Below are 26,773 nucleotides of genomic sequence, written 5' to 3'. Positions count from 1 at the left end.
AACATTACTTTATATTATAAGCAATTTAAATAAGTCCTTTTTCCATTGCTATTATGAAATAATATAATTCTCTTGAGCATTATCGCGCGTTCAAAAGTTTTATTATTTTTAAATTGTTAAAGAGTAAACGCTTTTTAATTAGATAAAATTGTCTCCTTTTACAGGTAATTTATATAGTTTCATGCAACTTGTTTGATACACAAGTAATTAACACCGCTTATTTCAAGCGATCTATCATGCGAAACGTTGTGCAAATTTAGATATCCGACATGATTTCAGTATTTCAGTATCGTGCCTCAATCTATTTTAGTGGATTAGGCGTACAAATAATTAATACGATCGTCGTAATATATCACAGTAATAAACCAAGCATTCGATGGTTCGAGGAAAATATAAGTTTACTTTGAGATACCATACGTAACTTGAAGCCTATTTTAATGATAGATCGATTTTGCCGATTTGATTATCAAATCTCAATTTCCACAGATTTGCACATGTATTATAATTTATAGATTTACATATTATATATTTCATTTCACTTCACAACGCGTGCGCGGTGCATATATTTGTAACGTTATACATATACATTATTATAATACATCTTCTCATATTTTTCGTCCACATCCAAGAAATATGAAACATAGATAATGAGCTCGCTCCTTCGAAAGAATGGAAAATTTTTTGAGGAATACAAAAGATTTTTTTTTTTTATTGTTAACGCTAAAGAAAGAAAATCCGTATCACGTTGCTACGTTAAAAGTGAAAAATTAACATTAAGCTATATGGATTTCGTTCTGAAAGCATTAAAGAGCGTCGTGTACATGCAGCGCACGAAGCTAGAATGATTTACACTAGGTGTATAGATTATATAGAGTACTCTGTCTCTCTCTCTCTGAGATTACATAGAATTTTCATTTTGGCAAATAACACAAGAGCCATTGTTCATAGACAGTTTGAAACGTTTTATATTGAATTATATGTACTATACGTCAAACTAAAATAAATTGTTCTAGCAAGATATTTCATAATATAACGCTGACATTTATCGCAGACTACCTCTGAAATTAAAAATCACGGCACATCGTCACGTGTGAGAATTACACATGTATATGTATAAAATATATATGTATCTGTATATATTATGTAACATATAATATATATATTTTTATATATTATATTAATGAATCACAAAATCAGCAAGCAATTTTGTAATTTATTTTTTATTATGTCTAGGAATAAACATGCGTATAGTTTTTCTATCTCTATTAAATTTATAATTAATTAACTAAATACACGAGTACCCCGAGGGAAAAAGTAATAACAAGCACAACCAATTTGCATATATATTTCCGAGATGTGCAAGACGCAATAGTATAACCCGGTTATTCGCGGACGGTCAATGATTTCTCGGTTAGGGGAAAATAGAGGGATTGGATTATAGTTCCAGAAAATATTTATTGTATCAGCTCGGGAACCGGGCAACGCGCGTTACAATGGCACTTTGTCTCGTAATAGGGAGCTTCGAATGACATTGACTTACGGTATTGTTCAATGAATCGTAGATTTCCATAAATACTTTGTGCACAACACAAACGGTGAAATTCGACGTTCGCCGAAGAGCTTTGCTAAAAGACGTGAAGATCGCGAAATAATTTTCCCATCTTTATACGTTAATTTAATTAATTTTGTAAACGATGCGGGTGTGTGTGATATGTATGCGAATAATTTAATTATGCAGTATTTACGCATTTGCACAGGTTCGTGCGCTTAACAGCGCGGTGGAGCGGCCCCAATGCCGGTCAGGAAGGGCCTTCTCGCTCCACAGAATACTTTCTTGGACACTATCGCAACTCGCTTCGATGGAACCCGTAAGTCTTTTGTCTGCTACACTTGTATCTTCGACACAGTATAAATCTTCGACGTAACGGTTACAATATTATCGAACGCCGCTCAAGTTTTGGGAAGATTTTGCCCTAAAACAAAGACCCAGATATTAATTACTCTTCTTACTCTACTTTTTTAATTTCCGTAAATCAACGGATTACTTACGCGTAATCACTGTAAGTATCGAACAATTCGCGAACTAATCCGCCCTCGTAAATCACAGGAAAACTTTTTCTGTAAAACTTCTCTTTTAAGAGGTAAAAAGCGATGGACCAAAGCCGCCACGGGGATGCCGAAGCCGTCGCTTTTTTCGATTAACTTTAATCCCCATACGCGAGGGTTGCGCACCCCTAACAATAAGTCCTCTCTGCAGTCCTGTTGCTAGGGATACGAAAATACAATACGGTTCTCATGCTGCTTTACATCGGCATTCGTCGGTGCTGCGAAAGGATATGCGAGTTGACACGTTTTAGCGAGGAACAAGGTGTAATGCGCAAAATAATATTGTTGATACATCGATATATCTCTCTCTCTCTTTCTTCTCCGTATTATAGACGGTATATGCTTAGTATAGAACGGTAGGTTAAACCCTTTCTGTTTCGTGTTTCATCCGTCGAGGTTTATCGTTCAGCCCCAACTGAGCCTGTAATGCTAATGTCCCTGTATCACGCGGCTTTCCCTAATGCCTCGATGCGTGCATCGGCATTAACTGCGGGGACATTAACAATGCGAGAGGCGTAGGATGTCGGTGGCCCGATGGGCCAGATGGTGCAGCGTCATGATTATAACGCGCGTTGCAGCCCTCGGGCTGCATGAATTGAGGGCAGGTCCTTTTTCTTCCATGATTTTATGTTCGAAACTCGCGTGAGGGAAAAGCTCAGGCTGCTACAAGGCACAATGGTTTTTTTTCCGCAATTTCAGAGTCAGCAGCAGTTGCCGCGGTAAAACGCTGCCGCCCGATTTAAAGGGATCATAAGAGATAATTTTCCCAAGATTATTCTCGCAGATTTGCTTATCGATAACAGCATAACGATTGATTACCCAGACAACACGCATATGTCTTAAAAACGTCATATGTCCCGATTTAGGACATTGTGTTCACTGGGTATTCAATGTCTCGTTTCAATCACTCCGTACGAATCTTCTCTTTATCCCTGTCCACTGAGACTACAAGTTATTCAACGCCTAACTTTGCCTGCGTTCGTTTATTCACGTTTATTTAGGAGCTATTGAGAAACTAAAATCTATAATACACGTTACGTGTATTATATATTTTATTTTTCCAGTAATTCCCAATGGGAATGAACAAACGCAGGGTTTGTGTGTGCCGGCATCAAACTTTGGTTCGAGCTATTGTAAGAGAAATCTAATTATAAGAAGTAGGTGACGGATCGCCAATGTCGTCGTCTTCAAACAAATCACGGTTAGAATTGCATCCTTAATAAATATTGGCGGTTTTCTTCTTTCGTCAAGGACACTGAGAAATCTCATCGACGATTTTGCAAAGGGTTGCAAATTTAATGTACTCAACTCTTTATATATAGCATTATTGCGCGCACGCGGATCTATTGATTAATATTCTCCATATTGTTGATCCATTCGTTTATTCTTTTATATATTTCCATATCTCTTTGTTCAGCAATTTTTATCCTCTTTTATTTATTCTAGTGTCTAGTCATTGCGCATTTTAAAACCAATTATTTTCTTATTCCTTTGCGATTTCCTCTCGTACGCTCTCTTGAAATTGGAATTATTTCGCATTGTGTGTTTCTCATTCTATTGTTATAGCGACGTTATTATGATGCATGTTGTGCGTGCAGTTAGATAACCCCTCGCCAAGAACACCTGATAAAACTTCGTCCGTCGACCCTGCGTTTTGCCTCGTTCCCTCTCGTCGACATAGAATATTAATTCAGCATCGGCGACACGCGAATCGATTCTGCTTTCAAAGTCGTACATTTCAATCACATAAATTCGCACGAAGAATCCTTCTGCTCGGTTACCACCGAAACGCATATGTTACGCTTGATGTCATCATCAAGATATCATGTAACTTGTGAAATCTGACTGCAGCCATCTCACTCGTGACAAACGCGACTATTATTAAATGCACGAAATTCCGGTATATTTACTGTTTACATAGGAAAACTCTCTGCACAGAAACAAAGGAAAATAATAATATCAATGTTATTACAAGTTACATTACATTTATTGCATATCAATTGCAAAATAAGGACATTGTTGCACATTGTTTACCTTTATATGATCTGTGAATGTGTTTTAAACGCCTGTACATTTTACTAAATACCCTTTGTACGCATTATTATTACTGCTACTATTATTATTGCTGCTATTTTAAAAGATATTAATATTGTTTTATTTTAATTTATTTATAGAAATTTATCACAGTTTTTTACGTTTAATGTAGCCGTCGTTCTGTAAAAAAAGTGGAACATTACAAATATAATTGCAACCTATTATTGATCAAATCATAATTGTGTGTTATTGCATTGCGCGTTGCAAAGGAGGGAGCTGTAATTTTTTCGAAAAGTATGTTCATCAAATATGCAGTTAGTATACTAGTTTTTCGTTACAATTCGAATAACACGGTATTGTTCAAGTAGCGATAAAATTTCTATTCTATTGAATTTTAACATTCAGCTAGTGCCAAAGGATTGCGAAGCGAGAGTTTTTTTTATTTCCGAGCCTTTTCCCACTATCTATCGATAAATCCTATTATTTCTTCAGCACGCGCGCGCTTATACACGTGCACACATGTACACACAATTGAACTTTATATTCAAAAATTGATAGAATATTACGTACATTTATTATCCTCGCCCTCATTTTTCAAATTTGAAAAATGGCTGGGTCCGGAGTTGAAGATGCACACCACAAAAAGTCGTAAAAAATCAATAGAATTTGTCGGCTCGCAATTTTCTTACCGCGTATAAATGTAATGCAAAATAACTGGCAATAACTAGAATGTACCACGATGCTCGACACTTTAAAGACACATGGGAATATTGGGAATTCGAATGTTATAAAAGAGATAGGTGCACACACACACGCACATACACACACACACAGAGCGTGACCAATATCTCCGACGGCTTCCAACTTCCAGTTGTACAGGTGCTCGGCCCTCGGATCGTGTATCCACTCCGAATCACTATAGCTGTCACAATGTTTCGACGTACGCACGTTGCGCGACAGCAACGCGTTAGCGAGAGCGAGAATTTCAATCTGTGTGTAATACCTTCTACATCAAAAAGTCCTGCTCTTCACGTGCTATGACACATATACGTACTGTCGCGACGTTAATTTTCGACGCTTTGTGCACTGCGTTTCCACGTGTGCTCAAAGAGTGTTGATACAGCACGTTAATCACCGTGATTACTCGCATCTCTGACGAACCAGACGTATCGACAATCTCCGATTAATTTTGAGCAATGGCATAAATCGCTATTTAATCACTTTGCATTTAGAACTCTCTGACCAATGATCAAAACTTGAAATAAGAAAAGAATTAGTGAAAAATTATTCGAATGTTGATAACGTTGTAATCTGAAATTTATGACAACTCTGATAATAAACGTCGGAATAATATTTCGCGAGATTATCCTGATAAAATATAACTTTTGCAAGTAATCTCCAATTACGTTTTATATGTCATATAAAGAGAGTACATACAGAAATATTAAGCCCCGTTAAGAAACGGTGCCAGCACTGTGCTAAAATTAAGGTGGCATTTATCTTTCAACGGAGGTATAATTTCGCTAGACATCGTACGTCAATCAGAACTTTGAGAACTGTATGTAAACAACGAAGGATATGTCTGGTACACATATATGCAAAGATGCAAAGCTCGTGAAATAATATTCTTGTAGAGTTACGATGCAATTAATTCTCTTCAATACAATTCTCATTCAAAAGTTTAATCCCGTTATACATATTTATGTAATGTCTAAAGCGATCTCTCAATTCTCCTTTATGTTTATCTAGTATTCCTTTGATGAATAGAAAATGCATACGAATAATCCACGTATCGATCCAAGCGACAAGGGTAATGATGATTACTAAATATGGATAGCTCGTATCTTATCGTAAATAATAACGGGTACTGACGCAGATAGATAACCATAGAACGATGCACGCACTTATCCGCGCTTTGTTCTCGATACAACGATAAACTATAAACGTTCAACGACAAAATAATTATGAAAATAATTAAAAATTTAAAAAGGCCAATTTAATTACTAGAAGGACTTAATTCTACAAGTTATTATTACCGTTCTATTATATATACAATAAATAAGTAAAGAAAGAACAAGTAAGTAAAAGAAGTCAAATAATTTTCTAACAAAACTATTCTCAAACTTTGTAATTATTTCTCAGTATCGTGTTTGAAAAATGTACGTTATTTGCTTTACATATTTTTACAGTTTATACAGATGTTATTTTTATTCAAATTTATATGTCGCTAGAGAGGAAAAAAGCTAAATTAAAGTTACAATATCAGCGATGCGACAAACGAGAGAGTCGACTTTATTTTTCCCAAAAAAATTCCACGAAATATATTTGATGACGAACAAAGTTGGTCACACGGGATTCCATAAGCATTGGATCTCACGGTTACTCTCTTGCCAAGGTTAATCTCTTGATATCCGCGTCAGGAAGGCATTGTAATGTAAAGAGACAGGCTATTTTTTTTCCCTGTGAGGAAAAAACTAAGGTTGTCGCACGAAATTGTAGAGATCGAATAAAAGCTATTTTCCGTTTCGGAAGAGACTGAATACCGTTTCGATTTTCAACTGATGACAAATGTTGCCTCTGTTTTTTCATCGAATATTATTAACATTGACAAATAACATGTATAACGTATTATTAATAACAGGACGAGAGGGAGAGGGAGGGAGGGAGAGCATTATATATTATTTACAAACCCGTAAATTATCCTTCTGCATCATTTCCTTTGGCTATAACACACGCATATTGACCACATGTATAGTTGAGATTTATTACATGTACAAACACGATTGCGAATCAGAACGTGATAACGAAATTTTGAATTGCTTGAAAAATTTGCGATGGCACGATGATGGGAAATGAAATCGATTTAAACCACAAATGTGTGTGTGTGTGTGTGTGTGTGTGTGTGTGTATGTATATATATATATATATATATATATATATATATATATATATATACACACGTGTGTCGCTTTATTTGTCTCTCTGACCCCTCGAAATTTTACGATTAAAGCCAACGATTCGTCGTTCCCCCAACAGAGATTGCCAAGTTACCGGTATCGTTCGTAATAAACTCGCTTGAATAATAAACCATTCTGTCTCGAAATTACTTTGATAAGCAGGAAATTTGTATGCCGCATCATCTTGTATAATCGAAACCTTATTATTTCAAAAGTCGGAAAAATATATTTTCCGGTAGTTCAATAGTAGTAACAAATTGTACAATATTTTAAAATTTTCAATAACGTATTAATAACTCATATATATTATTATTATTATTAAAATATTACGTATAATTGAAAATATTAATATATAACATAAATATTAAAATATTGGATATTATTTAATATTTTAAGTTGTTAAACATTTTAAAAATTTAATAATGAAACTTAGCAAATTATCGAAAAATTGTCAAATATTATATATAAATTAAAAATGTCCACATAAAATTTGGCGTAAATACAATAATTATTTAAACGCTAAATTGAAACCGCGACTTATTATTTCTGGTTTTATATTCGCTTTTGTATTTGCCATACTCTTTTGTGTATTGTTGTATATATGCAGCATCCGCGATCTGTACCGAATATAATTCTAAAGAAGACGGAAAACGCGCACTGTAGCGTCTTATGCACATATATAATCGAGTTGTAGTAAATTACATTACAACTAAGTTTCTTGGCAGATGCACATCGGAAGTGGCAAGGGTAACATTGTTCTGTTTCCAACACTCCAATACTTGACGAACTGTAAATCTATCGCTTATGATTAGCCATTCGCTGTCTGTAACGCACACCACAGCATTTCGCTGCACCCGCCCGGAGATGCAACACGCGAGCGCGGAAAACAATGGATAGCTCACCTTTGGCAGGTCAATAACCGTTCGCGTAATATCGAAGGGGCTGTATGTATAAAATATCGATTCGCGGTTGCGCTGATAATGTGTTTTAACCTCGCGAGAATATCGCGCAAGAATACCTATCGCTCTCTGTGAGCTCGGAGATGAATATTGGCCCAAGTTAGATTGCCTCGAGCCAAGTTTCGACGTTTGACCACTTTGCGTTTCAATCGGGAAGGTATAACTGTGACAATGTCATTTTGATCGAACGGTATCGTCAAATATATAAATCTCAGAAAATAAATACGCTAGCCATTTTGACCGTCGCCAATCTCTTCCGCAGTCTCGTTACGGGAGCACCGACGCCTGGAAGTTAGCACCTTGAAAGTTTGACGGAATCGTCTTTCATGAAAATCCAAGGAAGAGGGGCTTACCGTTGGTTATAAAATTAATATCCCATTAAATTATCCCTATTCGAAAACTCACTTGTAACATAAATCCCCGAAACGTGACGAAGCTCGCAAGGTCGTCGCGAGTATACCCATACCTTACAATATCCCTGTAAATCCATGATGGCCATGATAAGGTCGCGATTAAACAATGACACGCGACTGAAACTGGCACTGTGTAAAGTAATATTATTATTTTTGGTTGAACATCACGTATATTTTAATCCATGAATATTCTATGAGCCAAAGACAACATGGAACGTGACTGCAGTAGGTATATATGATAGAAACGAATGCGCATTGTACAAATGTATCGCGTGCTATTCTCTATAATCGTGATAATTTACCATAATTAACCATAATTAGCTTAAAACATTGTTTTAATTAAATTCGCGTATAAGTGCATGTTATCGAAACCACTGATATACCACGAAAGTAGTTCGAGTCGCGCTTTTGTATGAACAATAAATTGTCAAAAATAATATATTTGATCTTTATCTTATTAAATAAATTACATTTTCTCATTTTTTTTGTAATTTGCGCGATCAACTGTACGACCCTTCAAAATTTTCACGAATGATTTTGTCGTCACTGCTCGCCGAAATTGTAACGAGTGATTATTGAAAGAGAATTGTAAAATTGCAAATAACAATTAATATGCACAGCTTGATATATCTCCATCAGTCCATGAAATACGAAACACTGCGTGTATATCGGATTAATGAGTGTGAAAACAAACAAGTAATCGCGTTTGGAAAATACAGATCGTTTTATGATTTTTCAAAAATCTTTTGTATTTTTAAAGCGCAAAATCAACTTCTCAAAATTTTAGACCATTTAAACATCGATTACTGAAGCTTTAAATAATTGAATTCTCGGAAAATACAGAAGGCAGCTCAATGTTTCCTACCGTACGTCCAATATACCTCTTTAGATACGTTCGAGAAAAATCCGATTGTACTAAGGGGAAACACGTCGTTTGAAACCTGGTAGAGTAAAAATTGGATCAACGGAAAACCCGTCGATCGTTACACCAACATAGCTGGAAGTGCGCGAAAAAGAAATCGATTCGATCGACATCGCTTTGATAGCACGTAATTAGTTGTTACATTTGTGATGAGTCGTTCCGGCTATAACTTACGCAATTTGTCCGGGGTTCGGAAGCCTCGTGGGACCTCGGTAATTATTTGGTGTTACCGCCTCCGGAGCAATCGGGCGAAACTACACTTGGGACAACTCGTTTGCCACTCGCGCTAATAATCGTTTAGTAGTTTGTCGATCGATTTATCACCGCAACCACCAGCTTACAAATTAAGCCTTTCTAACGTTGTATTTTATCACTCTTTCAACGCCAGTGACGCAACGTATCGAGAGCAACCAAGAATTACATAAGTTTCCATTAACTGTGCTGTCGATAAAATCAAGTTGATGACGTCTCGGGGGGAAAAAAAAGAACGCATGATGCAAACGTTGCATAGTCAATTATCTCGGTCGTCGGACGGTAGCTTTGTCAATGATTCTGACGTCATCGTCAGCTTCTAAGGGTAAAAGCGACGCTATTTTTTAATATATTGCACTTGACCTTGAGATTTTTTCTTGTTTTATCCTATCTACGGCATACCAAATGACGCATTCTATTATGACGATAATCCTAAATAAAATGTTGCGATACCTAATTATACAGGGACTCCTGCCATACTCTAATGCGAGTAGAGATGGAAAACGCGCGTGAGATGCATTTAAATTAATACGACGAGCGGTTAATGCGATATTGTTTTGCAAACACGCGCGTTTTCTCGAGCATAAATTTCGTTGGTAAAACGAGGTCATTTTACGCGAACTGTGGGGAAACTGCTGCATCTACCAGGATGTCAGAGCCAGCGAAACTCCGAAGCGTAAAACAACGGTGTGATTTTTTTCAAACGAAACGTCCGATACATACGTACCTACGCGTCTTTCTCTTTCGGGTTAAGAGCTTTCACGTGTGTACGAACGCTTTTATCAGTGCAGGACATGCACATCCTGCATGCTCTCCTTTGTCCCGTGTGAGTGTCCGGTCCGATCGTAAGGAAGCATCCGGAAACGACGCCGCATCGTTTGATGATTATAGTCACCCTTTATGCGACGCGGAAAATTAGGAACTAATACGAATAACGAATAATAGGGAAAATTGAACCATGAAGGGATTATCGGCTAAAAATATAGCCCTAGGGGAAAGCCACATACACCACGCGTTCTCCTTTATGGCGTTTCATTAAAATGTCAGATTTTTAGGTGCATTTTCGCATCGCGTGAAATCCAATGCGAGCGTAAGCAAACATATATGTATTTTAAAACAAAATTATAGAAGAGAATGTTGGTTGACAAAATCGGATGAAGAGATACTGGCACTTTATGTACAGTTTTTCTCGATACGTTGATGTTAAAGAGAGAATTTCGTGGAATACATTTAACAAACTGATGGCGCTAAATCATTTTGACATCTTTTTTGTACGTTCTGGCTTAATCACTCGGCGTTGCACAGGCTTCTTATATCTAGAAAATCAGCATTTGAGAAAATCAAACAATAACATATTGAATTTAATTTATAGTGGTATATAATTTACAAATTCATATAATATAGTATAGCGTATAGCGTATCACTTTGTTCCGTTATATTAAGTACACACATATATTATTGCAACATGAGAGTAATTATGCAAAATTTGGTCCATATCGGTCAAGAGGTTAATAGGGAATATGCAGATAGACATTCTATAATTTTATATATGTAATATAATCTAATATATATAGATATACTCTATGTAATATATATATATATATGTATATAGAGTAATTTCCGATGATATAATTTTGGCAAATAACTTTTACGTGCTTACAGCGTGCTCTTGTCGTTATCAATCGCGATCAATCTTCAATACCTGTTCTACTTCTGTTCGCAGACAGCAACTTTGTACTGGGAAATGCGCAGGTTCCGACGATCTATCCGATCGTCTATTGCTCCGATGGATTCTGCGAGCTGACAGGATTCGCGCGAGCGCAAATCATGCAAAAGAGTTGCGCTTGCAAGTTTCTCTATGGGCCGGAAACGAAGGAGGAAGAAAAGGCCATGATCGACAAGAGCCTCGAGAGCAAGACGGAATTGAAAATGGAGGTTGTCTTCTACAAGAAGAGCGGTGAGTTTTACCAAGATATCCAATGACGCGATGTTTCTGAACGGTGCGGGTGATTGCGCTATAAGTATTATACGCCAGCGTCGTAAAAGATTACCTTCACTTCCATTACAGGGGATTATACATATTTTACTATACGTATCTTTCCTGGTCTTTCAGGAAAATTACAACCATTTGCGACGTGGCTCTTATTACGTTTCTTACTTAAATTGTACATCTTAGAATTTTATTGTTATAATATTTAATTTTCCAATTTTTTAAAATATAGAAAAGTCGAAAATATATATAACAGATTATTTAAAAAAAAGTATTACATAATATCACATGGAAAATTGAAAAAATATAATATGAATAACGCAATAACGTAATGTATTATGGCGAGGAATATAGAACCTTTAATGAGATACATTTGTATTTAAAAGAGCGAATGAAAGAAATAGAGAGTGGGAGAGAAATATCCCACGCAATGGTGAAAGTCATTATCAATTTACATTTTTCGAGCTTGGGCGACATTAAGGAATACGATATTTTCCAAGGAAACTCACTATGCAAGACCAAATGAAGTAATCTCGTGCCTGCGACGCTGACCGGCGCTATTCGTTTTTCCTTCGCGCAGCGAGAAAAATCAATCTACAGTAAAGTTAATCGAGAGGCTTTCCGCAATATACTCCGTGTTATTATCTCGACCCAGAATTTATTTCTCCGGTGATCTAGTTTAACTAAGTTCTTTTATTGGCCGCGTGATTAAGATTGTAAGTCAATTATTAATTTATGAACTTGCAAGGTCGACGTAACGGCCCGGGAAGGCAGGTGATTGCTTTTTCATTACGCCTTTTTAGAAAAAAAAATCATCAAATTTTATTATCTTCTATCGTCGTTTACAGTTTACAGCGAGCTTCGCGCATTATATCCATAAACGCGAATAAAAGCTAATGTGTCGAAAACAAAAAAAAATCAGTTTTAAATGCGAGAGAGACGCGAAGAAAGGATCGTAAGGAACGTGTCGGCGACGGAAATTCCCGTCTGCATTGTGACGCGATATTCCTTTTGTAAGCCATACCAACGCGCATTCGCGGCAATTCCATCGGGAGGCATCTAATAAAACGTCATCTTATCTTCCCGTTGTGTAATCACGCTGTATTTTCATACGCTTGGCGCGGTGCGCGGTGACCAACGTGTTTCATTTTTTCCCAACTTTTTCAACGTGTTTCGCAATTCTTCGAAAAATACCTCGCTTTAAAAAAACTTGACATAATCCGTCGTTCGCGTTACATTCTTTTTGCACGCGCGCGTATACGTTTTACAGCACAGTTTGCCGTGAAGCTGACGCAAATATCACGAAGCTCCATTATCGGAACGCGAAGCTTTCAGGGGCGAGCAATTTATCGTTTCGCGTTCCCTACGGACAACTTTGTTGCTTTAAAATTGATAGCCAATGATATTACTTTAGTTCCGCTCGCATTCGGTAAACGGTTCTTTTCGACTTGTGTCCAGGAAGTCCATTCGATTGCCTACTCGACATTGTCCCGATAAAAAACGAGAAGGGCGACGTCGTTCTGTTCCTGGCCTCGCACAAAGACATCACGCACACGAAGAACCTTCAGCTCTGTGAGTTGCACGATAGTGGTGAGTTCTAACCATGCTTCGCTGCTAAATACGCGCAAGTGGATCGATTTTAATGAGGAATGATGCGTTCTCTCTCACGGCGCCGTGCCAAAAATACAACTTGAATTCGGAGTTTACGAGTTTCGCAACGCAGGATGGGTAGGAATTGGCCCTTTTACCGTCTTTCTCTCACAGACGCGTTTTAACGAGCCACACTTGGAGCACCACGCGCGACACGCAACACGCTGCACAAATCGTTATCGCAACGTCCAGGGTTGGTAACCGAACTGTTTCGCTGTTTGAAAAAGATTCCGATCCGCTGTAATCCCGCATTCGTCAATAAAGTATTTTTTTCCGGATTACACGTGGTATTATCGTTAATAAGAGTGCTCGTTCGAATTGGAACTGTAATTGGAGTTGGAATTGTAATACCAATTTAGACTGGACTAGTCGGTTACAAACTTTACAGGATATTCACAAAACACAAATTCACCAATTGGAATTTCTATTATTATGCAACAAGGATTTTATTTATTGTGTATGCAAATGCTATATTTATTTTTTTTAATGTATATACCGATTTTTTCATTATCTCGCTTAGTTACAATTGCTGCAAGATAATAATGTTCAAGAGAAAAAACTATTCTCATCGCTTTCTTTTGTAATATAATATATATATTTATTTATATGTATGTATGTATGTGTTTTATTGAATATGTGTGCGTGCGTGCGTGCGTGCGTTTCTGTTTGCATTTCCTCTAAGTAATGCTTTCTGCGTGATTTTTGTCTATCAGAATACTTTGATATTTCTATGCGATTGTACATAATCTCTCTCTCCTCTGGTCCAATAATAGCGCAATTTACGATTCCACAGACTCGAATGGCAATATCGACCCTGAGGCACCGCCTTCCAATTACGGTAGAAGAAGAAGTCGCGCCGTCCTTTATCAACTGTCGGGCCATTACAAGCAGGACAATAAGCACAAAATTAAGCTAAACAATGTACGTTCTACTTGTTTTCCTTTCAAAATTACTGCCATGAAAACATAAAGATCAAATTATATAATGGGACGATAATTTATAAAATAATAAGAACTTTACCGGCGTTTTGGCTCTCATTTGCCTATATTGTACGTGTTAATAAGAACTTATTACCCGTAATAATATGTTTATTATGCTGGAAGTTAATAATTGTTACGTTTATGAAATTGAAATACGCGAATAAAATTAAAATAATATACACATTTCCAATAAAGATACATACCAGCAAGAGGAATTTATTTTTCGAGTAATTATAACACACACATTCAACGTTTACGAATGTCATTTCGCAAGTTAGTTTGCATTTGGAACTGAATAGTCGGATAAAGACACTTTACTGAGCAAAGTCTTCTTTAGAAACCGGAATATAGCAAGAAGAAGCTTCAAAGTTATTAAATACGTTATTATTCGTCGCCAAGAAATTTAGTAACACTCTCAGGGCGAAAGCTCTTACTTTTACATTGCATATTATTCTAGACGCTTCTGCATTCAACCGCGCCGCCTTTACCGGAATACAAAACGACAACCGTCAAAAAGTCGCAATTTATTCTTAGCCATTACGGTGGTTTTAAATCCTGCTGGGACTGGTTGATTCTCATCGCGACCTTTTACGTGGCAATAATTGTTCCCTACAACGCGAGCTTCATCAACATTGATAGGCCTACCATGGTCAGTGACGTTGTCGTCGAAGTGCTCTTCATTATCGGTGAGTATAGCCTACCTCTAATTTTCGACCCTCGTGCCCTTTAGACCTCTCTTTATCCCTTCGTCCCACTGATGAGATTCCCGTCTGAACCGTAATCCTCCTGGATCATTCCAGGTAAACGGATTCTCTATTTAAAAAAAAAAAAGGCGATACGATCTTAACGCGCTTTAATTCCGACATGCCGATAAACGAGATTAATTAGCTCACCGTTCCTCGATATTGTTCCTCAAATTAACATCAACGAATTACGTGTATCGGCCCATTAAACATCGCGCTGTATATCTATACTACAATCACGTAAGTGAACGCGCTTTTCCCAAGTAAGAAAATAAATCAAGATCTCTAATCGTTACTTCGTAGAAATCGATTGCCCTTTTGAAATAATGTTTTCCGGGAAGGAAATGAGAAAAGTCCACCAATCATTCGCAACACGTGGAGCTCGTTAGATCGAAACCAAGAGAGGCATTCTCGGCGACCCTCCTTTTTTCTATATCGCGTTATAATGAGTGGCCCATCGGTTCAACCCTCGCAGCTTCTTCCAAATGAAAACATACCAGAAATGTTTTCGCGCGAATGTTTTTCCAAATTGTTTTTCCAAGAAAGCTCCGAACTGACTGACAACGAGGGTCTCGAGAGTGCCGAATAACGGGACGGCGACGCGTTTAAATCTGCATTAATCGAGTAAACAAAGCCACTTTAACTTTTTCGACAACATCGAAAGAAAGTTACCGGATAATGGAGCAGGTCAATTAAGAGGGGATTTAATGACGATGGAAAAAAAGCGGGTTTCACCTTGAGGAAACCTTTAAACGACGAGCTCGCATTATAATGCCGATCCTTTGATTTAACTCTTTAATCGTTCACGATATCGTGGCTGCAGGCTAATTCTGACGCAAGAGTTTTCGTGGGGCACTATACATTGTGTTGCAAACCACGTTAAATAAACAACAAGCATTTTCAATACACTCGCTGGTTTAACGTCGAATTTTAACTGTCAAGCGAAATTGCGCTGTCATGAAATTGAACGAGGTCTGATAAAATTCGCATTAAAAGACGTCCGCATTACAAATTGGAACGAACTTTTTTTTATTTTCTCTTTCCTTGCACGCGAGAGCGTGCACAACACGTTTTAATGACAGAGTCTTTAAATAAGTTTATCATGTTGCGATTAATGCAGGATTAACGAATAACGATATTTCGCGCGCATCGACGTGATATGTAAAATATCGACTATCTGCGACTTTTAAATGAAGTTACTTCTCGGATAAGTGGACGTGGAACGTGAATTTCGCGGCTGAAATTCAATTTGCAAATGAGATTAAAAGGCATTCATCGCACAAAGCCGAAGTTTCGCTGAGCTGCTTGATGCGTTTGTAGGAATAGAAACTCGGCGTAGGACAACAAGCAGGAAAGCCAGGGTTCTCCTCTTCGTTTAGTTAGGCTACGTACATGCAGACTCCGCGTTTACATTCGCTCGCAATCACGATTATTGTCGCACCCCAGGGGTGAAAACAATGTTTTCTGCTCGACGAAAACATGCTTAATTGACACTTTTCTACAAAAAAAAAAAAAAAAGATTAATCAGGGACAATTCACACAAACCAATGGATCGTAATTGCGATTTGTTCAGCAAGACTTGCCAAACAAACTTTTGCGGCTAAATCAAAGTGTAAAGAGTACTTAGTTATAATTATAAAATATTTAAATTAAGATCTTATTTTAAATCCCTACACTTTCCTTAATCATATAATAATAACTTTCGGGATTCTACGAGATTTTAAGGTCGTAGCTACCCTCAGATACCCTCTCGTACGTGCGAAAGATTCTGATGATTCCAGGTGCATTACGAATGTATGTATGCTTTATTATTCCTCCCCAGATATCGTTTTGAACTTCAGAACAACGTACGTGAGCAGGAAGGGCGAAGTAGTCAGCAATAGCAGAAGCATCGCCGTGAATTACGTGAAAGGCTGGTTCTTTGTTGACCTCGTAGCGGCATTGCCGTTTGATTTTCTCTATGCCTCGGACGTTTACAGTGGCGAGGTAGGTATCTTCCATCCGCTTACAAATAGCTTTATGAGTTAGCTCAATTTCTAGTAAGGAGCAAGTGACTTTTACGCGATAAGCCCTTTTCTCGTAAAATAATGAATCTGCAATCTCGTCTTGCAATCTCCAAGAGATTGGATTCAACTCTTTACAGCACTTTCTAACTTTTAATCTAAAGTAAGAAAAATTTCTCGGTTTTTTCTTTTTTTTAATAATATGGAAATTGAATTAAAATAAAAATAAAATTAAAATTAAAATAAAATATTGAAGCAAAACGAAGATCTAAGTAGGAGTACTTGAATTACGACGGAGAAATTTGTGTAGAATGGTATGTATTTTCTCGCCCTAATATCAGATAATTGCTAATTTCAAATTTCCGCCAAGCATCAACCTAATGAAGTTAGGCTAATTAATTTACCCCAAGTCTAATACAAAATCGATGCCTTATGTCAAAATGAACTATTAAATCCCGTTGCCGAAATATCCCCTTACGTTGCTATTTTCAATTTAGTAAACCACTCGCACTCGTGCGCAAAATTGTGGATTTATTAAATATGTAAAATAAACAAAATTGTTTTTGCAATAAAATATACGATTAAAATTGCTACAGCGTCTAACATCTCGGAGACGCTGTATTGGTTGTCATAATGTGTCGTTAAAAAGGTGCCAGAGTTAAATAAATGTTCCTTACCGATCTCTGTTACAGGATTCAGCGCACAGTAACATTCATTTAGTGAAACTCACAAGATTACTCAGACTCGCGCGACTGCTACAAAAAATGGACAGATACTCGCAATACAGCGCGGTAATTTTAACGATGCTTATGTTATTTTTCATCTTGGTGGCACACTGGCTGGCTTGCATCTGGTACGTGATCGCCGAAAAGGAGCGATTGCGGAACGACAAGGATTGGGATTTAGGTAAGTCTCCCGGAGCCACTTCGACATTATTATTTGCAAGTACACGTTCGCGTTCCGCGACGCGGAATTTTCATGGGAAATGCGAGACGCCGTGTGCATGAAAGTAGCTAGATTGCCAATTCTTCGAGAACACGCAAGTAATCTCTATAGTGTATATCTATACAAAAACAATCTAAGGACTTCGTGACCTATAAAAATCGCTCGACGCTATATCTATCTTGCGAAAGGATGTCTACACATCCGGCGTAGAATTGCGCGAACTGATCTGTATAGCCATAGAAAAGATCTTATCGACATGGAAGCTCTTGCATAAGATTTGTAGAGATTGTTATCCGATAGTTATTGAGAAACTGTTTCAGCATAAGAATCGTCCCTCCATAGAAATATAAAAGTATAAGTTCCACGTGTCAAACGTAAAATATGGAAATACAAATAATAAATGCAAAAAAGAAAAGTTAAACAATATGAAAATTAATATTTATGCAGCTGGATAATATTTTTATTAAATTGCATGAAAATGTAGTAGTAGTTAGTATTTCAAGCGAGACGAAAATAAATGATAAACAATCCATTAAACTGAAACGCTGGAATTGCCGTTAATATGTTCTAGGCTGGATACATACCCTGGCTGAGAGATTAAAAATATCAGTGGAAAACGTCACGCACACAGAGAGCTACATAACGGCATTATATTTTACTTGCAGTAGTCTGACTTCCGTAGGTTTCGGAAATGTTTCGGCAAATACGTTCTCGGAGAAATTCTTCTCTATTTGCACGATGTTAATTGGGGGTAAGTTTTATTTAATTTATTGATGAAAAATGAGATTCATATATTTTGCCCGTAAAATTTCCTACAGTATTATAATTTTCACATTTAACATAATTTCATTTATACTATTTAATCGAGAATCATCTCTTTCCTGATATTGATAGCGATTTAACGTGGAATCATTATGTTCCATGTACTCAATCGGAGCATTTTACACACATTGTAAGGTTTACATTTCAGCTCTTATGCACGCTGTGGTATTCGGCAACGTTACTGCGATTATTCAAAGAATGTACTCTCGAAGATCTCAATATCAAACAAAATTACGGGATCTCAAAGATTTTCTAATCTTACATCAAATCCCGGACGAGCTCAAACAGCGAATGCAGGATTACTTTCAGACTATGTGGTCGTTAAACCACGGTATTGATGTGCACGAGGTAAAAGGATACCGTGCTTTGTTTTCTTTTTAATTAAAGCAATATTACAATATATACCGCTAAGTTCTGTTATATTAAAGCAACAAATGAAAAGAATAATGATAAAAATGATGCAAATTTCTACAATACTTGTTCATCATCGCAACACGTAATAATTCTTCTACAGACCCTCAAACAATTTCCCGAGGAACTACGGGGAGATGTTTCAATGCACCTTCATCGAGAGATTTTAAGTTTACCGATATTCGAAGCCGCCTCACAGGGATGTCTAAAACTACTCTCGCTGCATATCAGAAATAACTTTTGCGCCCCCGGCGAATTTCTCATCCACAAAGGCGATGCGCTTTCGTACATCTATTATTTGTGTAACGGATCTATGGAAGTTGTGCAAAACAGCATGGTGGTCGCGATTTTAGGTAACAAACAAATAAAACGCAAATAAAACTCGGGTTTATGCGATTTATTTTTTTTAATAATTAATAACATTGCCAAATTGTGGATAATGCTTAAGTCTGAAACGTTTTATATTGAGCACGTTAATTTGAGATCAGTTTGAAATTTTTTTAAATTAATACGCAACTCGATGTACGAAGTTATTAATTTACCCAGGTAGCAGAGTGACGTATACGTCAAATGACGTATTAATAACGTCTTAATGACGTCTCTAACGTCAATAAAACGTCATTAAGACGTTTTTAGACGTCATCTTGCTACCTGGATATGAGCAGATCTCACCCCTGACTTCTTATTTTTTAAGGAAAAGGAGATTTAGTGGGTTGCGATATAAATGTTCATCTGCAACACGGGAATAATGGCGGAGGTACGACTGGATCTGGTTCAGTTGATATAGTAAAATCCAGCTGCGATGTCAAGGCGCTAACATATTGCGATTTGAAGTGCATACACATGCAGGGCTTAGTCGAAGTCCTTCGACTCTACCCCGAGTATCAACATGAGTTTGCGCACGATATACAACACGATCTTACGTACAACTTACGTGAAGGATACGAGGCGGAGGTAATTAATTTTACATATTCCCTTGAGAGAGAAAGAAAGAGAGAGAGTGACGAAAAGGAAGAGAGAGGTAGAATTACTAAGGTATAACAGATGTCATTTTAATAATATTTTATAATTTATTGAAATATTTCAGAAGATATTGATTTTCAATTTTAAATAGAATGTAATATGCTTTACTTATATATCTTACGTATATTTTGATGTATACAAGGAGTAAGAAAATATTACACATTTAATATCTATATTATAAGAAGAATTTTATTTAAGAATTTATATAAGATTTTAATATGAGAATTAATGTAAGAATTTATTATTATAAAAAGAAACCGATATGCGTATTATTACTCCACAAAAATCATTGAGCTCCGTTCAGGTATGAAATTTAACAGCCTTCTTTGTCGCGTAAATTTTAGCAGGAGTCCGATGTAAATGGCCCGTCATTGACACTGCCCTCCATCAGCGAGGATGATGAGAACCTAGCCGAGGAGGGCGAGACTTCTCCCCTCTCGCCCCCAAATAAATCACCACTTCACGGCACTTCGAGCCCGCGACATGCCAAGTTCAGGTAAGTCCCTATATTGAAAAAGGGGGATTTTAAAATTGAAAAAAAAATTCGGCAAAACATCTCGTCACTGAACATCTTATAAAATATGGAAAGCTAAAAAGGGAAGATACGTTAAGTAAACGATGGCAAGATAAAAATTTCAACGGTATAAAAAGGTTGAGATAATGGATAGACCATGAGAGTGGAAAAAAAAGTTAATCTAGTGGTTTAGGATTTTTTGCCTTTCCATTTTTCTCGACTAAACTTTTTTTTCGCATCAACCTGCTCTTTCGAGGAAAATGAAAGCTTAAATATATTTAAATATTTTTATTTATCGAATATCTACAGCCAATATGTTATTGCTCCCAGAAAAAGAACACTCCTTTTTTAATAGTGGTTTGAAGTATTTTATTAAGTAGCATTTAAGTGCAAGGTAAAGGCGAGGTGTAAGAAAAATACCTCTGGTTGTAAGGCGAGCAATTTATCGACACCCTTTCTGAAGAAAGAAGTCCTCAATTGTAGAATAACATAATTTTCCGCTCGAGAAATTCAAGAATATACCGAAGTCACGTTCGATTCGGCTTTAGACGGTGATATACCTATATCGTTGGTAAATTGCGAGGTGTATAAACCACTTTTGGATTTCTTACTTTAGGATTCTCGCGTCGCAATTCCGATATCGTCCCGTTCTCGATATTTCAGATCAGATACCCGTGTAATGAGGAGTAAAGTTAACTTTGTTTGGAATATCAGGGAGGATTATAGAGAAGGGAGGCGAGCGGGAAGAGGAGTCTTGCTGCGAGGAGGTAGGGCAGCGCAAGTGATCGCGCAAGAATCCGTAGAGGAGCACATCCGAGGATCGGTTGAGCGACTCGATAATCAGTTTTCCACGCTACACCAGGACGTTGCGACGCTCAGTTGCGAGGTACATTATACGGATCCTTCATTTCAATCCGGCTCGGAGACATTATGCAAAATTGTTTTGCACTTATTTAGCTATACCGGTACTTGTCAGTCCTTCAAGACATCTTGGCTTTAAATAAGAGTCGTACTACGAAGTCGTACAAGAAACGAATGAATTTTAAGAGAAACTGATCCGGAGAAATTTATTTTGCAGAACTGAATTTTTAATTTCTATTTTATTTTTCATTTCCATTCGGACAAATGCAAAACGTCCGGATTATTCGAGGGGAGCTTGACCGTGAGATTAAAATGACGCGCGTTGAATCGACAGGTGCGGAACGCCATTCAAGCGTTGCAGATGCTCGCCTGCTCACCCCAGAGCAATCCGAATCTGCCGACCCCGGCGGCGAGCCGCGGCAGCGGTGTCCTCGCGAGGAGCTCGTCCCATCCCCCGGACGCCATTTGTTGGAATCCGCCGGCGAGATTGATCGACGCGTCGACGCAGACGAATTGGCCGGTCGATCTGTTTGAGACGTGGGTGCGCGCGAATCCCCGGAGGGCCCTAAAGGCCCTCGGCCTCGATCCGGACGTCGTTCTCAGGTTACAACCGCCGTCGCCCACGCCGTCGCCGTCTTCGCCTCCACCGCCGCCCTACGAACCCTTATCACCCTTGGCGGGCTCGCCGCAGCAATCGCCCTCGCAATCTCCGACTACAGGTAATTTTATCCCGAGCGCTATACTTTCGTTAACGCATTAGAGTTAGAGGCACCTACATAAAAAAAAAAAGGAAGTCGCGAGGGATTGCCAGGAGCTTATTAAAACAACGACTTGATACAAACGGATGGATTCCATTCGAAAGAGGGATGGTCTCTTGGGTAGGCAAGATACACGCGCGCGTTGGAAAAATAATACTTCTTAGGGAATAAATGTATATTTTCCCCGGTGGATGAAATATCTCATATATTATGAAAGAAATACGGCTCATCATGGGAAGGATAACCACTCACACGATTTCACGAACATACGTTTCAACGTTTTCGCAATAGGGATATTTTTCCGAGAAGAAAATGCTCCCTTGTGCGGAAAACGTTTCTCTATTACGAGAAACACGTTTTATGAAGCAGAGATATCTCGCTTGCGGGGGCGGCTGCGTCCCTGTTCGTACATTTACACAAGGAGTAAAGGGTTGCGCGGTGGCGGACTTGAACTGCCTATGAGTTACTCTACAAAGGGGACACCTTTTCACCTTACCGTCCTACACGGGATATTTACTTGTGCGCAAGTTAGCCACATGTGTTTTCCCAGCGGGACATTTTCTCTTTTGGCAAAAATATCTCTGCGTTAAAAAAATAATCACATATATATCATGACACGTCCGACAAGTTCATTTATTCACCGTACGATAAGTCAATCTCACAATAATTGTCGCAGTTTCAAATTCTGCGGCACATGCAGCAACGGTCGTTCACTTTGTCTCCTTGGTCGGCACACAGACTCGGCACCGCTTTGCCGATAAGAATCGCCGGACGTCTTAAGATACTTTTGAACCGATTTCAGGAAATGACAGCTACGTTTTTGGAATTGCTCGCAACGCTCGGCACATTCCCCGATTGTACAGGCCGCCCAATTCAGCCTGGGATCCCGACAACAAGCTGTGGCACCGCTTCAGCGCCGGCGACGCCGACAATGCGTCGCTGTACCAGGCGTTACGACGTCTTCCGGAGTCACGCTCATTGAAGTTCGATCCGTTCGATAGCTGAACTGGTTAATTCGCGAGCTCGCGTCCCGCTCGAAAAATTCGTTTCGACGTAAATGCGGAAGGAAGAAACGCCGGATTGAAGAATAAAACGCAAGTCTAGCAAATAAAATAGTTCTATAGTTTGGAAAATTTCAATTCGGAGGCTTGCGAGAGCTAGTATACGAGAGCTAATCGGTCAACCGACAACGCGATAATTCCAAAGCAACAGGCTTGAGGCAATAATGTTTGATTGGCAGGTTAATCGCGACATCGTCAAACCGTTAGACATTCATCGGGATAAATATTCCGGCGCTTTAATGTTACGGACAGAACGGAATAATTTCTGATAAAATAAAACTGGACGTTCTCTGACAAAAAAGAAAATTGCTGGGGGCTATTGAGCGCGCGGTCTGCAATGGAAATGGATCAACGATGATATTTACGAGATTGATCAAAAAGTGGTAATTTCAAATCACGGCGATAATGCACATGCATATTCAAGCGGCACGTAATATAATCATAACGTAAACAAGCGCGTTGACGCGATACTAGATTACTCGTAAATTGACATTTACGTTTCCTTTCGCCGTTAACGTCAATTCGTGATCTCGTTGGTAATAATTTAACTCTTGAATGCATTCGGTTATTTTGATCACAAGATGAGATAAATTAAGACTGACGAAATATGCATATCAGAGCAAATATGCTTACAATATTCTGTTTAAACAAAAGAAAGCAGGAAGTATTATATATAAAAATACTTTTTAAACCTTATCATGATATGAATACACATATATATCAATATCCGATTACGATATTATGCCCAGCGACATATGTATATAATTTATTAATATTATATATTAATACTATCATTTAATACGATTAAACCGATGATGAATAGATAATATATTCCAATAAAAAGTATTTTTATTGTATTTTTAAACACAAATTTTTTCAAATACTTTTGCGATTTACAAACGTCTCATTACGTATAACGTAAGATTTTATTAAATCGTCGTGCATTCAAGAGTTAAGCGATATTATACATATATTGTCCTAGGCATTTCTCACTGCCAAACAGGATAATACCTGACTTTATACGCCTCTGCTTTTTTTCGTTCTCAAAGTAATATATTCGTCCTTTGAATAAAATAAACTCTCTCGCCTGTCGTATGTAATTCTAATTTAATGATTACAATATGTACGTTGAAAACGTACGCTCTGAAATAATATTCGACTATCGAGAACTATAATTATCCTGCCGTCTCTACAACCTGCGTAAGCAATTTCCAGAAAACCTATAAAAACCTACATCACCTATAAACCTATACGAAGCGTTTTCTACTTAATATTAAATAATATATAATTTTGTAGATAGTTGTACACGTAAATTTAATTCATGCTCATATATAAGCGCGCAAGCTTGAGGAGTATATTGGGTCTTCGCTATTACGTTAAGTTGCATGTCTCCGCTGAAAACAAGTCGAACGCTTCGCGCAGCTCCGTCACGCGAAGCAATTCCATGGGATATCACGAGGGTAGCCGTTTATTCGAAAGTTAGGGTAGCAATAATGTGCACAACAAATTTCAATGTACACCGTCGACGTCCAATCTAGAGAGTATCCGTAGTATGTTCGTTAAGTAGACATATAAATTAAATATAATAACGCGTTTTCGCGCGCAGAAGAGACGACGATGACGACGATTCGGAAGTGACGCGGCGACCCGTCACTTTACTAGGCGTAAAATAACTTTGAGCCTACTTCGTCGGGGATGCGTGTCGATCGTAAGCTGCGTCACTGAGAATCTGTTTCATCTAGCTGTAAGTTACTTCTTAGATTAATTCAGACATGTATATAGGGAGAGCGACGTTGAAAATATGTGATAAGGCACGGCTTTGGCCATGCACGACTACGTTCGTTCGAACACTTCCGCCGCTATTTGTGAAAAATTCGTCGGCGTGCCGCAGGTGCTAAAAAGGCAAAAGGGTAAAAATTATTAAAGCTCAGTTCAATTGTTTCACAAACGCGCGATCTAACTATGGAAAAATATCTAAAAATCTAAATATCTGAATATGAATATATTCTTCGGAAATGTATTCATTGGTTCCTGGTTTATCATGCGGCTATCGCGCGAAGAAAGGTTAATAATCGTGAGAAAGTACAATTACTTCGAATTTTCGATTGGACGCGTTGTCAACGTTGAGAGAGATATGAAATATTTTCACAAATATCGCTGGAAGGAGCTGTTTTATAAATATTTCATATATTTTGTTATACTATTTCTATGCTCCTCGCATTATAATTCAAGCTAGGTACATTATGACGTTATATCTAACACCCTTCATGACTTCTATCACTTTTTACACTCCTCTAAACAGGACTGCGAAGTAGCATGATCCTCTCCATGAATTCTATCGTAATAAGGTCAATAAGCACAAACAAGTAATAGAACAGTTTTCTTCCTAATTATCTATACTCGAAGTCAAGAGGACCTGTTTGAAATATCTTTAAAAGAGTATTTTTGACCAGCTGGTTGAGCGTACGAGAAATGAGGCGTTACATCAACGCTCCTGTTCCCGTTAATCCCTTACCGCGTAGTCATTTTTTTCCGTCGCAAAAGGTTGCCACTCACAAAACAAGCGCGTTAACGATGTATAAAAATAGATATTCTACTCTAAAATATTCTATTCCCTTTAAATGAGAAATATAGAATTTAATGTTTTTCATCGGCAATAATACACGAAGGATTCTACAGAGGTGGTAGATTGAAGTAGTTCCCCGCGCGGAATGACGCAATAAAATCTCAAAAGATATATAAATTTTGATAAGCCGTCGCGGCGGGGTTTTTATCGAACGCGTACACTCGGTGTATACTATACGCTGCGCCGTAAGGGGTTAACACAGAATTATTATGTATGTACATACATACGTAACTGCGCGTACAAAAGTAAGCCGCGAATTTACGTGCGAAGGCAAGAGATTATCCGATTAATTCGAACTTTGCGCAGTCGTGTTTTCTCATTGTACATTTATCAACAGAACTAGTTAGGGAACTTCAAATGACGGCCTTAAAATAAAGATTTATTTTTTTCACAATGATAAATGTCTGGCAACAGGTGAACGTAGCGAAGCCGAGCGATCTCTAAAAATGATTTCGCCGCGCGAAACGGAAATAAAACAGGAAATATGAAAGAGGGACAGAGAGAGAGAGAGAGAGAGAACAGGTATTTCTTCTACGACGTTAATCCTTACAAAAATATATATCTGAACGTTTGTAAATATTTTTAAAACACTTGTACAATGTGCTTATAAGTGGCATTCTTTGTTCGACAAATGAGTTATGAATAATAATAAATGAAAAATAATTATAAGCAACTGTGTGTATGTGTGTGTGTGTATGTGAGAATACATTCTGTGAAGCGAAGTTTCTTTCCATCAAAGTTTT

General features: G+C 37.8%; 1 protein-coding gene across 2 annotated transcripts in view; it reads left to right on the top strand.

The window, feature by feature from the left end:
• The window catches only part of Elk (Eag-like K[+] channel), a 33,109-nt gene extending 6,410 nt beyond the window's left edge, over nt 1–26,699 (top strand). Inside the window, exons 3-17 of one of the 2 annotated variants that reach the window (XM_071784545.1) lie at nt 1,758–1,868; nt 11,367–11,600; nt 13,092–13,223; nt 14,077–14,204; nt 14,721–14,949; nt 16,829–16,992; nt 17,702–17,915; nt 18,526–18,705; nt 18,925–19,124; nt 19,291–19,540; nt 19,882–20,141; nt 20,555–20,706; nt 21,439–21,610; nt 21,920–22,304; nt 23,146–26,699. In XM_071784545.1, coding sequence (XP_071640646.1) covers nt 1,793–1,868; nt 11,367–11,600; nt 13,092–13,223; nt 14,077–14,204; nt 14,721–14,949; nt 16,829–16,992; nt 17,702–17,915; nt 18,526–18,705; nt 18,925–19,124; nt 19,291–19,540; nt 19,882–20,141; nt 20,555–20,706; nt 21,439–21,610; nt 21,920–22,304; nt 23,146–23,348 — 2,979 coding nt within the window. In that variant the 5' untranslated portion in view covers nt 1,758–1,792 and the 3' untranslated portion in view covers nt 23,349–26,699. The other variant, XM_071784546.1, reaches the window with a different exon arrangement.
• The last annotated feature ends 74 nt before the right edge of the window (nt 26,700–26,773 follow it).

Source organism: Temnothorax longispinosus, chromosome 7, assembly GCF_030848805.1.
Source record: "Temnothorax longispinosus isolate EJ_2023e chromosome 7, Tlon_JGU_v1, whole genome shotgun sequence".
NCBI classification, from domain to species: domain Eukaryota; kingdom Metazoa; phylum Arthropoda; class Insecta; order Hymenoptera; family Formicidae; genus Temnothorax; species Temnothorax longispinosus.
This window is presented reverse-complemented; position numbering and strand designations above follow the sequence as displayed.